This window comes from Trichosurus vulpecula, chromosome 8, assembly GCF_011100635.1.
Source record: "Trichosurus vulpecula isolate mTriVul1 chromosome 8, mTriVul1.pri, whole genome shotgun sequence".
Classification (NCBI taxonomy): Eukaryota; Metazoa; Chordata; class Mammalia; order Diprotodontia; family Phalangeridae; genus Trichosurus; species Trichosurus vulpecula.
Genome location: NC_050580.1, coordinates 253,134,205 through 253,147,834, shown reverse-complemented (window position 1 = coordinate 253,147,834; position 13,630 = coordinate 253,134,205). Strand labels below are relative to the sequence as shown.

The following is a 13,630-nucleotide window of genomic DNA, read 5'->3' as shown; positions in this document are numbered from 1 at the left end:
ACGCTGGGCGAATCATATAACCTCTTTTAACCCAGGGTTTCCTCATCGGTAAAATAGAGGTGATAACAGCACCCGCTTCCAGGGTTGTTGTGAGGTTCAGATGAAATGATCTATGCAGAGTGCTTTGAAAACCACAAAGTGTTGTATAAATGCTAGCTGTTACTATCGATTTATTATTAATATTATAATTATTAATTAGCCTACATCTGCTGTAGGGATGAGGATGTGAGAAATGTGGTTTTGGCGATCACTGGACTTCCTAGGCAGGGCCAAAGTCCTGAAGAAGAACCCTGTGATAATTCCTAGGGAAGACTGTACAGACCACAGGACTCCCAGAGGAAGACCAAGTGGTAGCCATCCCTTAAATCTGTGGGGATCACAGGGCCTCCTAGGGATCAGACCCTAAGGAAGACCCAAGTGATGGCCCCTTAGGATGGCAGTAAGATCACAAGGCTCCTGAGACAGGGCCGGAAGTCCCATGTGATGTCCCCTTAAGAAGGCCGTGCAGACCACAGGGTTCTCCAAGGGAATCCAGAGTGGTAGCCCTCTTAACACCACAGTGGGGATCACAGGACACCCCAAGACAAGATCCAGGAGTAAGCCTGGCGAGCTTCCGCTGCCTGTTGCTTCCCTTCACTTGACCTTAGGAAAACCCATGTGATTTGCCCATTCACACCCAAAAAACTCAGGACCAGAGTGGGCAGAGGAAGGCATTTTATTACACTCCCCGGGAGAGTGGGTGTAGTGCTCTCGGGAACACTCACACCGATACAGCTGCAGGAGCAGGGGTAACCATTCCCTCCACTCCTGCTAGAGTCATGGTTAGTTTACAATCTTTGTTTTTTACATAGTTTTCCTAGGTTATATAGTTTATATAAATAGGATAATAAGGATACAGAAGCAAAAGTGAAGTTAATTAGATTTTCCTTGTCTTAGTTTAGGATTAAACTACATTCTTTTACTTCCCCTACTTTCCCTCTTTAACATATGCAAATGATGCAAATCAGTAGGCCTGGATTCTTGACCAAGACCAGACCCTAGATAAGCTTGAACTGGTTCAAGTGGGTTTGGCCTCTCTAATTCCCCAGACTGCCTTCTCAAAAAGTATGCACATGCTTACAAGCCTCGGACCTCTCACCTGACCGACCTTGAGGCCTGGTCTCTGCTAAAGCTGGGGTGGGGGAGGGCGGGGAAGCACACCTTTAGTTCTGTGGAAACAAAACTCCTCCTCCCATTTCTTACAAGGAGAAAGAGAGATTCTACAAAGGACTAGATAAGTCTTTCCAAATTAAAAAATGTATATCCACATATAAGTACTTGGATATTGGATGATTTCAGTGCAAAAAAGGACACAAGAGGTTGGAAAAATAGGTTGGGAAATATGACTCACATTTAAGAGGCCAAAGGCTTTTCGACAACATACAAGCCTCTGTTTATCATGAATGTTTGCTTTATGAAGAGGCACCGGACATGACAAACACCAAATCACACCACCAAAAATGAAATGGATTCTATCTTGACGGGCAGGAAATGACTGCTTACCAAAGGGAGGCATTTCTAAGTCGTCTGACTGCACAGTTTGGACCCCTGACTGGTTGGAGCATAGATCCCAAACCCAGTTAACTTTGTGGAAAATACAGACGTAGACGATTTGTTGCAAGGCAGCATGCAAGTGATTCAGACAGTAATCCGTAGGCACTTGTAAGGTTATAGAGTCAGAGATTTAAAACTCAAAGGGACCTAAAAACCATGGAGCCCAGATGAGGAAGCTGAGGCCCAGAAAAACTAAGTACCTTGTCTACAAATGAATAGCAGAGTTGGGAGGGACTGTTCTGTACTGAAGCAGCCAGGGATGACCCCATGGACCTAGCATTTGATTTTTCAGCTGGAGAAGGCATTTCAGTCATAAGCAAGGATGTGAAGAAAAGACTTGGAAAGAGGAAAGCTAAAAACATTTGCAGAATAGAATTTTGTTTTCTTCTGTGTTTTCCAAGATGATGTGAAAAATATTTTATATTTCTCTTTTTAAAAAGCCATTAAGTTGCTTTTTAATTCTTTCGTATTTTAATTACTTATTAAAGCTAATTTAACAAGGGGCTGCTTTTTTATTTGCTCACACCAGTGCTGTCACCTGCATTAGGTATTTGCCTCGTCATAGAATCACAGATTGTTAGTGCTGAAAGGTATGGTTGAAACCATTTTTTTTTCAATACCCTTCCTTTACTGAGAAGCAAAGTAGTCAGGAAAGTGGGTTGTCAGTTTTGTTTCTGACCAAGAAAATTTTTTATTAGAAAAATCATAGGTCATTTTCCTCATCTGTAAAAAGAGCGGTGTTGGATTCATAATGTTTTGTTTTGTTGGGATGCTGAATGAACCGTGCATAGGAATGGACCTGAACCAGGTCATCTTATCTGTCTTCCCACCTCTAGGCAGGACTATATTTGGCTACACTCAATAGATAAGCATCTATCTTACTTGCCAAGATCTTCACAGAAGATCATTTCATGCCCTTCTGTTTGTGCAATTTACCGTCAGCAGATTTTTCTCTAGGTATAAATCTCTTAACCAGTTAATGACATTTCCTCTTTTTCTCTTCTTGTTCAAGGGCAACTCACTATTACTTTGTGTATAAATCCTCCATGTTTTTAAAATATAATTTTACAAGTCTGTCTTTGGCCTTTTCATCTTTAGTTTCCTTGACACACTGTTGACTTTGTATCATCTCTGCGGTTTCCACCCCCTGAATACCCTACAAGTTTTGCCTCTCTTCTCTTGGGCAGTAGAGATTTACCGATAATGGCTTGTTCACTGTTCAGCTTGATGTGGGATTTACCTCCCTGTCTGCTTTTATTTCTGCGTGTTTACATTTTTGTGTCCAGTATCATGTTTGCTTTTTAAGCTTTACATTCCTGTCCACCTTGGTTTTCTCTGTATTTACACACAATGCATATGCTATTTTATCCTTTTTTTTTTTTTTTGGCGGGGGAAGGCAGGGCAATTGAGGTTAAGTGACTTGCCCAAGGTTACACAGCTAGTACATGTGTCAAGTGTCTGAGGCCGCATTTGAACTAGGGTCCTCCTGACTCCAGGGCCTCTACTCTACTCTCTGCGCCACCTAGCTGCCCCGTAATCTATTTTATAACCAAGAAGTGAGAGAGAGAGAGAGAGAGAGACAGACAGTGTGTGTGTGTGTGTGTGTGTGTGTGTGTGTGTGTGTGTGTGTGAGAGAGAGAGAGAGAGAGAGAGAGAGAGAGAGAGAAAGAAAGAGAGAGAGAGAGAGAGATTTTCTTCTCAGTCACCATTTCCTAACTGTGCCTCTGGTACTCCAGCCTTCATTCTCATCCCCTTCTTCCCACCCCTCATCATTGGCCTCTATTCTTGAAACCACCCTAGGCTCATAGAGGTGAGCTTTTGCCTTCTCTTGCCCACAAAAAGGCCTCCTTGTCATGTCTCTGCTACACTTTTAAAACCCTAAAAACCTGCTCTCCACCCCTCTCACACTAACTACCCTTTATGTTGTCTTTTCTGTATTAGATATAAGATTCATAAGGGCAGAGACTTTCTTATATTTGCATTTACACTTAGCACAGTGCCTGAGACATACCTAGTAAGCTTTAATAAATGTGCTGCCCTGTGCTTGTGGTTGCACACGCTCTCTCGCTCACTCGCGCTCTCTCTCTCTCCCTCTCCCCCCTTCTCCTCCTCACCCCCCCTTCCCCTCCCCCTCCTCTCTCTCTCTCTCTCTCTCTCTCTCTCTCTCTCTCTCTCTCTCTCTCTCTCTCCCTCTCTCTCCCTCTCCAGGCTCTCTGTACTCTCTCTGGCTCTGTCTCTGTCTCTCTATCTCTGTCTCTCTCATCTATCTTTGCCAGGAGAGCCCCAAATGCGGTCAGTACCAGTTGGACACAACTGAACAATAGCATGCATCTATCTTTATCTCCATCCGTCCATCTCTAACATTTATCTGAATGTCATATATTGTTTCTCCCCATTCTTACCACTTAGACACTTAAACTTTAGACTTACCACAGACTTTTTTTCCATGAACTTTTTATTTGTATTGTTTATCTTTACATCACCTACATTTTCCAATATACTGTTCTCTTGCTATCATTTATAACAACAAAAAGATGAAAAGGAGGGGGGAAGGTGTTTAGCACAATCAACTAACAGTCCAAAAAATGTCCCTCATTTCTACCAAGGAAGGGATGGAGGGTGGTGTCCTCATGCCTCTTCTTTGGGGTCAGCCATTGTCATAATTTTGCAGTGTTCTGTTTCCGTTGTTTTATTGAAGTCGCATATGTTTTCCTGGTTTTGCTTCACTTTGAACCAGTGCATGTAAGTCTTCCCATGCTTCTTCATATTTCTTATTTCTTTTTTTGGGGAGAGGCATTCAAAGTTAAATGACTTGCCTAGGGTCACACAGCTAGTAAGCGTCTGAGGCCACATTTGAACTCAGATCCTCCTGACTCCAGTGCCCTATCCACTGTGCCACTGAGCTGTCCCCCATATTTCTTACTTCTTACAGTACAGTAATATTCTATTGAATTCATGGACCCCAAAGGGTTTATCCCCAGTTGAATGACTTCTTCTTTCTTTCCAATTTGTTGCTACTACAAAAAAGTGTTCCTAGAAATATTGGGGCATTTATGGGGCCTTCCTTGTTGTCACTGACCTCCCTGGGGGTATATGACTGGTAGTGGAATCTCTGAATCAAAGGATAGGGACATTTTAGTCACTTTCTCCACATAGCTCCAAGTAGAACAAGCATGTTTTTCCATTCTTCTAGTTCAATGATAAAAATGTCCAGTGTCCGTGGACCAATACTACTTATGTCCAGGCTGCCGGTCATTGGTCAGTGTCCGTTTCTCTGACTACCACATTCTAGCCAGCTGTGTGGTATATCTGCCTTCACATGTTTACCCAATTAACTGATGACTGGCGTGGACGAAGTAGAGTCAGCAGCATTGTTGAAGCCAGTCGAGGTCATAGCTGCTTCTTTCTCTGGACCAACCAGGGTTTATCACTCTGTCATGTAAGGAGATTAGATTAGCCTCACAATCAATATAAATCAACAAGCATTTATTAAACGCCTACTATGTGTCAGTCACTGTGTTAAATGCTGGGTAGGAAGCAAGAGTCATTCTTAACCAGTACCCAAGGTGTTAACAATTTGATTTTTGTTATAATCTCCACCTTCCCTCCCCTTTTTGGTAAGTCTAGAAGCTGTTTTCTGGACATCATTTTATTGTCTAGACGTGTGTATAATGACACATTTGGCAATGGAAATTATGTACATACAGTAATGGAACGTTAGACCTGAGCCAGACCTTCAAATTGTCTGGTCCAACTCTTCATCTTCAGATAAGACAACCAAGGCAAAGAGGAAGGGACTGATCGCAGAAAAAGGTGTTCAAGGCTAGTGCTTGGTCTATAGCCTCACCCTCCCTCCTGTTTGTAGGAATAAGAGCATCTCATCATAGGCAGGGAACTTCCACTGTCATTTATTTGTCTGCCTTGGTGGAAACTGACAGTCTAGCTACCAGTCTAGAATTCCAGTGAGTCCGTTCCATAGATAAATGAGCCTTCTCTTTATTCCATCCCCATGATGGCTGACAAGGGCAGAGGTGGCACTTGAGAATGGTCAGAGGGGGGTTTCTCTCATGGCTGTCTCATACTTTGAATCACTCTCCTCTCAAACTCTACCCCTGGTATGACAACAGAGGTGATTTTCAATAGATTTTCAAGTTCTTTTTGAAAGTTAGAATCAAACCATTATAAAAAAGATAACATGTTACTGTAGGGTTTTTCTAGGATTTTAATTTTTTTTTGTTATTTGACTAGATGCAGTTATTAATTCTTTTACTTCCTTGGTTGCCTTTAAATTTCCCCTTAGGATCTCTAAAGTTGAAGTTTGTTTTGCTTGTGATTCTAACCTCCTCACCTGACCCCTCCCTTTTAAACCACAATACCCCCACCCCGGCCTGTTTTTCTGAGTGTAGTGTATTTCTATACCAAACCCTGTATATGTGTGCTTCAGATAAGAATGAGGTCTGTGTGATGCCCACTCCCCCATCTCTTCCTCCATGTTGATATGCTTTTCTTTGTAATTGGTTACATTTGTTTGTTTTAGTGAAGATGCTTTATATAAGGTAGGCACTATTCAAACAGGAAGACTGTTTTCATAATTGATACCTTACATTTTCTTAAATTTTTAATCTTTTGATTTTGTTCTAATACTTCTTGTTGTCTCCCGAGTCACTGAGTTCTGTTTTCTTCATATTTATTTTCAGGGAGTCCTCTATTATCATAAGAAAGTACCATTTTTTGTTTTAAAGCTGTTTGACCTCCCATTTTTTTCCTCCAGAATTTATTTTATTTTATTTTTTTCATCTCTTGCTTCTTCCACATACTCTTGAAATCTTTGAAGCCAAGCCTAAGCCTTTTAATTTCCCCTGAGATTCTGCTTATACTCATGAAGTTACTCTCCACTGTTGGCTTTAACTCTTTGGTTGCTCTTGATCCACAGTATTACTTTTTCCTTGTGTTTGGTGCCATCTTCTGTTGACTCATTTTTCCCAGCCTTACTTCCTGATTTGACACTATGTGCCAGAGATAGGCTACATCCCTCCCGTACGCTTGGATGGAGTAGTGAGGGTCTGACCTCAACTTGGTGGAATCCCGCAGAGCATTGGAAGGTTTCGGTTTTCCTCTGAATCATAGGTCAGAGCCCTGCAGTCTGAAGGGCTCCCTGGCGAATCTATGATCAGAATGTAGCAGATTCACCCCCATCCCCACCCCCAGCCTTCCTGTCAGAGAACTCAAGCTTCCAGTTGTCCCATCTCCCAGAAGAGCATTCCAGTCTTAGTGTATCTCTGGAGTATTATTCTGCTCTGGCCATATTTACTGGAGCTCCCTTGGATGTTCCTGGTGGGACTCCTTTGTGCATGCTCAGGGGCTTTGGCTATCTTATGGTCCAGTCCTGGTTTGAATGGAGGAGTTTATGGTTTTTCTCCTTAGATTTATTTATCATTATTCAATCTGGTGCCCTTTTTAAATCTTTTCTGGAGTATATATAGTCTATGTGGGAGAACTGGGCCCTTCTGTGACCTTATTATTCTTATGCAGGCAAGGGCAGGACAGGCTGGACACTAATAATAGTTTATAGTTATGCTCAGTCCATTTGGCTGAGAACGCTTATTGCATTAAAGTAATGGCGAGCTATTTGCCCAGTATTAAGACTTAGAGGTTCTATCTACCCTTTATATCCAGCTTGGACCAGTAGTAGCTTCTTATGGCTGAGGTAAGTCAACAAGCATTTATTAAGTGCCTACTGTGTGCCAGCTACTGGGGAAGAAATGTCCTTGCCCTTTATCTCAGATCATTTTCTAAGATTGCAGAGAAATAGAATTTCTGAAAACATGGTCTATAATCTTAAATCCACTTAGTGCTTGTTTTCTCTTGTCAAGCCTGCCCCTGGCCTGCTTTTCAAACCTCACCCTTTGGCTTCCATCAGAATCTTTCAGTCTGTTATGTGCTGCCCTGATGCTTGCCACTAGTCATCACTCTGTTGAGCAGAGAAAACCTACTGACCTCTTTGCCATGGAAACAGGACAAATTTTTTAAAATTCGGTATTTGAGTAATCATTAGAAAACAGCCTTGTGCAGTTCTGTGTTGTCCCTCTGAATGTAGTCAAGTGGACTTTCTATTTCTTTCCTCCCTAAGCCTTGCTTAAGCTGTGTTAGCGTTTGGGGAGAATGAGGGACTGTCCCGATAGAAATTAGTCTGATTGCACCGGCAATCACTGAAAGGGTGAAGTTTCTGTTCCTGCATACTAATGAGATGAGAGTTGTCAGAAAAGAAACCTAACCCTGTGGCAAATGATCCTGCTTGATGCTTACAGCCATGCATCCCATCCATTTTCAGGGCTAGGAAATGAGTTCTTGATTCTTTCTGGAAGTGGGAGGCTCTTGGAGGACTTGGAGTGGTTTGGCTTTTCTCAGAATCTCTAGTGGGTACCTAGCACAGGAGTGTGAGACAGGCAGTTACAGCCAGCATGCCGAGTTTTACTGAACTGACTGTCAGATACTGCTGCCTGGTTACCAAACTTTGTTTGCTAGACCTCTTAGAGACCGTCTGTAAGCACGGAGAACATGCTCAGACCGCAGCCAGCCTTGAACCCACCATGGCGTCCAACAGGATTGCCTTTGCATGCGGCATCCGTCTTAGGACTGGAGACATGTTGTTGGTTAAAGGTCATTGTGTTGCTATGCTAATGTTGGGGCTCTGCATTTTCTAGATAATAGTGATCTTCTCCCCCCCTCCCCACCTCCCCCTGCCCTCCTCCCTCACCTGGTTGATTCTGGATCTGTCACTGAGATCTTTGTAACTGCTCGTGATTTGCTGTTCTATCTTCTAACTTTGGAGCTAGGAAATGAAGTAGATTCTGTCTGTTGTTTGGGTAAGAGTGGGGGTTGGAGGAGGGGGTGGTTTTTGTTATCATTCTGAGATGCTCCTGTTCTGGTTGTGTGTTTATGGTAAATGTGAAACCCAGATGTTTTAAATTGCCTTGGGAAGCTATTTTATATATTAAGATTAAAGGCTGGGTTCAAATCCTGCCTCTGAAGCACACTACCTATGTGACCTTATGCAAGGCTCTTAGATTGCCTGAGTCTCGGTTGGTGATTAGACTAGATGGTTTTTGAGGTGCCTCTTCCTCAAGATCTGTGATGTCCGGGACTCCTTAGGGACACCCATACTAAAACAGTAGGGATGGAAGCTGTTTTAATGGAAAAATTCCCCCACCTGGAGTTTTCTTCCCCTGTTAACCCTTGAATTATAAGTTAATCTGGCCTCCATCCATGTTGTGTTGTGTTTGTCTGTGGCCAGAGCTGGTGAATCCAGTGTCATTGGTGCAGTACTCGAGATGGAAGATGTTGGTTGTAGGAGTTACTGAAGTTTCCCCAGAATGTGTGTGCTGTTTGGATTGCCTGCCTAACTCCCAGTTAACCAATAGATAATTTCTTATTGAACACTCTGGGGTAGGGTTCTGAGGAAAGCAGTTTAAAAGGAGTTTATAATCTATACTAGTGGTTACAAAGTGTAGTCCTTGAGGTCCAAACTGATTTCCTCATAATATTAAGATGTTTTAATTTCCAATATGGTAAATATCAATATAGATATAACCCACATAATCAAAAGCTCTTATTAATTTTCAGGAGTATAAAGGGATTCTCAGATAAAATTTTTTTTTGAGAACTGGTCTACACAGACCTGAGCAGGGCCAGTGAATGCATAGAGGGAGACTTTGAATGATGGCAAATCGATAGAAATCATAGGTGGATTAGAAGTACTACACATAGCTTTAAAGGTAGGGATTTGACTGAAATTCTAGGAGAGGCAAATTGGGTCATTTCCAGAGAACTTGGTTGTTCTGAAAGTGGTTGGTAGACTGTGCTGAGGTGACTCACTATTTAAAAAAACCCGTCCTTACTACCCTGTAATCATGCTTAGGAAATTATCAGTATTTAAATCAACAGAGTCAGATGTTGACTTTAATATGAGAGGCATGAAAGAACAGAGATACAGAGGATTTTCAGTTATGGTTTAAAGCATCTCATCATGGAAGGCAATGCAGTAACTGACCTTTATCTAATGCTTTAAGGTTCGCAAAGCGTTTTGTGTTTATTAACCTATTTGATCATCATAACAACCCTATGGTACAACAGTCCTGATGGAAGTTTTCTTGCAAAGATGCTGGAGTGGTTTACCAGCTCATTTTACAGAGGAGGAAACTGAGGCAAACAGGATTATGCGACTTGCCCAGGATCACATAGCTAGAAATGTCTGAGGTTGGATTTGAACTGCAGTCTTCCTGACTCCAGGCCCAGCACTCTATCCACGATGACACTTAGCTGTCCTTAAATCCTGTGAGTTAGGGACGATTTCTTTTTCCATTTTACAGATGAGAAAGTTGAGATCAAGAGAGGTTAATAACTTCTAAGATCACACAGCTTTTGTTTGAGGCAGGATTCAAATTCAGTTTTACCTGACTTAAAATTTAGTCAAATTCACTACACCACCTAGCTGCCCAGTGAATACCGTGGTTTCTTTCTATTTATTCTAAGCAGTATTTTCTCTTAACGTTAGTTGGAGGCGGCTGGGGTGTAAGGTATAAAAATGATGCCCAGCCTTGTTGGTGTTTTGTTGGCCAGCGTACCTTTGTAGGTGTGGAGTGCTAGCTGAACATCATAGATTTCTAATTTTCACTTCCATCGTTGCTGGTGGTCACTCCCTGCAGACAGATTACTGCCGTGAGCTAAAACAACTTCACTCAGGGCAGTGTGGTCAGTTGTGGGGAGATCCCAGTTGGTAAGGGAGATTTGCTGCTTCTGTTTGTTAACCAGACCAAATGCCCTGCTATAACTAACCTCTCAGCGAGAGAAAATGACCATGTGTTTTAGTTATTTAGAAGCTCTGAAAGGAAGAGCAATCACGTACCTCTACAAAAGGGTAAATGTTATAGGTGCATAGAATTTTAGATGTGGAGAGGGCAGGGAGCCTGGAATATTGGGGTGGCAGGGAGGCAACATTTAGCACCAGTGTTCTGTATTGTTCTTTCACTGACCCTCTCACCCCACCTGCTTCATTACCATCAGGGATGGGTGACTCTAGACAGTTTCCGTCTGTTTTAGAGTTAATTGCTGTAAACAGTTTGCAGCTGTGTATGTTGTTTGCCTGTAGATGTCCGCCTCCCATTTTCTGCCAAGAAGTCTTGAGTTAGGTCACTTTGCTTGTTAATCTCCAGGATGCAGATAACGCAGGCACATGTTTTCCTTAGGCCTTGCCCTTCTTGCTTACGCTCTGGATTGGGTTTCCAAAGTGATTCCCCTTCTCCAAACCTCCCCAGGGACCCAGTTCTGCTAAGGAATATGGTAAATGGTCTTTCCAGGTTTCTCACCTCGGCAGTGTGACTGCTTATGACTCACAGTGGGAGTCTGCATTTACTTTTCCTTTGAATATGTTTGTGGTCTCCTCTAATAGAATGTAAACTCCCTGAGGGCTGAAACTGTTGATTTTTGTCTTTGAATCCCCATCTAATTCAATCAGTCTATCTGCCCATCCATCCAGCCATCCATCCATCCATGCAACCATCTGTGCATCCATCCATCCTTCCGTCTGTCCATGCATTCATCTGTCTGTCTGTCTGTCTGCCCATCCATCCATCCTTCCATCCATCCATGCATTCATCCATGAATCCATCTATCCATCCATCTATCTATCCATCTGTCTATCCATTGGTCTGTCTATCTATCCCTCTATCCATCTCTCTCTCTCTCTCTCTCCCCCCCTCTCTCCCTCCCTCCCTCCCTCTCTCTTTCTCTGTCTTTCCCTCTCCCTCCCTCTCTCTTTTATTCATTCCTTCATTTATTGGTCTTGTGATTTCATCGTTCGAAGGGAAGCATGACAAGGGGGACAGAGTGCTGAATTTGGAGTCAGGAAGACCTAGGATCCCAAAGTGGGAACCTCCCTTCCTTTCCATCGATGCATCTCTAATGTGTAGTTCTTGAGAGTTGCTTCCACCACTGAAAGGCCTAGTGATTTTCTCAAGAATACACAGCTAGTTTGTGTCGGGGACAAAACTTGAACCCAGATCTTCCAGACTCCAAGGCTAGCTCTTTCTCTCATAGACTGTGTTGCCTCTCATTTTACAGATGGGGGCAACTCATGGGCCCCCCTGGTGAAGTTAGATGCTTTTTCCAAGAGTAAGCCTAAGTGAGAATTGAACTCAAGTCCTCTAATTTTAAATTCATCAATCTTTTCATACATCACTGCCCCTGTTTTCAAAGAGCCTGAGTTCTAGTTGGGCGAATTAGAAACGTATGTAAGTAACTATTATCTAGGTAGAATGTGGGGAGAGGTCCGGGCAGAGAGCTGCTGTGAGAAATTTGAGGAGGGTAGCAGTCACTTTTAGCTAGCTAATTGCAAAGACTAGAGCTGGAACCAGTTAGTGGGTTTTATATAATTATAACTTCAAAGACTGCCATCAAATGCAGGCCACCACTTCAGGGGGATTCCTTATTTGATCTGGACTTGTCTATAAATGAATGGTTAGTGGTTAGTGGAGTACTGTGTGTGTATATATAAGCTGACTTTCCTGTATGGCTCTTCTTTTGTTTTAGGTAAAAGTATGGATGAAATTAAGAAGGTCCTCCTACTGGTGCTGGGCTGTGCTGTTCAGGTTGGTGCATGAAGTTGGGGATCAGGATTGGGTGATGTAATGATACATGGTGTTTTAGTTAGTTGATGGTACAGCCCAATGATGTATCAAAGCCAACTATTCTAGAATAAATAGGAACTTAATAGTGTCATTAATTAAGCTAACAGATGTGCCTAATACATCAATGACCTATGGTTCTTATCCCCGTGGAAACTCCCTTCACTCATGAACATTGCAGCTGTCTCTAATTTATATAGTCTTAGAGAAGGTCCTACAGCTAGTTAGTATCAGAGATAGTATTTGAACCTAATTATTCCTGACTCCATGTCCACCATTTTGTCCCCAGTACCATGCTGCCCCTCTAGTAACATGTAGTTCCTATAATAAATTACACTTTGTGTAGGTAAGCGAGGTAAAGGGAGCATTTGTCCTATGCCCCTGAGTAGAGATTGGACAGTTCTTTGATAAGTTGCTGTGTGTTGCTTTTGCTTGGAGTTATAGTTATTGGTATAAAAAAATCCTGGTGAGAAACTCTTGCTGAACTGTACCTGTTCTGAGATCTCTAGTCTTTTTTTTCTTAATTTATTTTTAGTTTACAACATTCAGTTCCACAAGCTTTTGAGTTGTAAATTTTCTCCCCTCCTCAAGATGGCGTGCAATCTGATGTAGGTTCTACGTATACATTCATATTAAACATATTTTCACATTAGTCTTGTTGTAAAGAAGAATTATAACCAAAGGAATGAACCCCAGGAAAGAAGAAACAAAAGAGAGAAAGAACAAATAGTACGCATTCAGACTCCATAGGTCTTTCTCTGGATGTGCATAGCATTTTCCATCATAAGTCTTTTGGAGTTGTCTTAGAACCTTGCATTGCTGAGAAGAGCTAAGTCTATCAAACTTGGTCATCGCTGTGACTGTGTACGAGGTTCTCCTGGTTCTGCTCCCCGAGATCTCGAGTCTTAACGAGTTGCTTGGGCCACAGAGAAGTTAAGAGACTTGTCCAGGGTCACGTAGCCAATATGCGTCTCAGGATCAGGATTCAAATCCACGTCTTTCTGACTCCAAGCCCGGCTCTCCGACCACTCTTTCATACTGTGTACATGCGTGTGTGCGTGCATCTGTATGTGAAAGGGAGTATAGAGACTAGAAGGCTGGCCTTGGAGTTAGGAAAACCTGGGTCCAAGTACTGCTTCTTAGACATGACTCTTAATTAAAGTTAATAAAAAATAATTATTAATTATTAATATAATTTTTATAATATTAATATAGTAATATAATACTATTAATATAAATAATTAATAATTAAAGTCTTAGTTAAAGATGAGTGTTTAGCCTGACATTGGTGGAGGGCGTTTCAATGCTGGGAGTTCCCTAAAATGATGATGAAATAACATGTTGAGCACCTCACC

The 13,630-nt window shown here is 42.2% G+C and overlaps 1 protein-coding gene across 1 annotated transcript in view; it reads left to right on the top strand.

The window, feature by feature from the left end:
• The window catches only part of CCDC88C (coiled-coil domain containing 88C), a 228,223-nt gene that overhangs the window by 105,808 nt on the left and 108,785 nt on the right, over positions 1-13,630 (top strand). Inside the window, exon 7 of the mRNA XM_036736733.1 lies at positions 12,181-12,239. Within this exon, the coding sequence (XP_036592628.1) occupies positions 12,181-12,239 (59 nt within the window). The remainder of the gene's footprint in view (positions 1-12,180; positions 12,240-13,630) is intronic.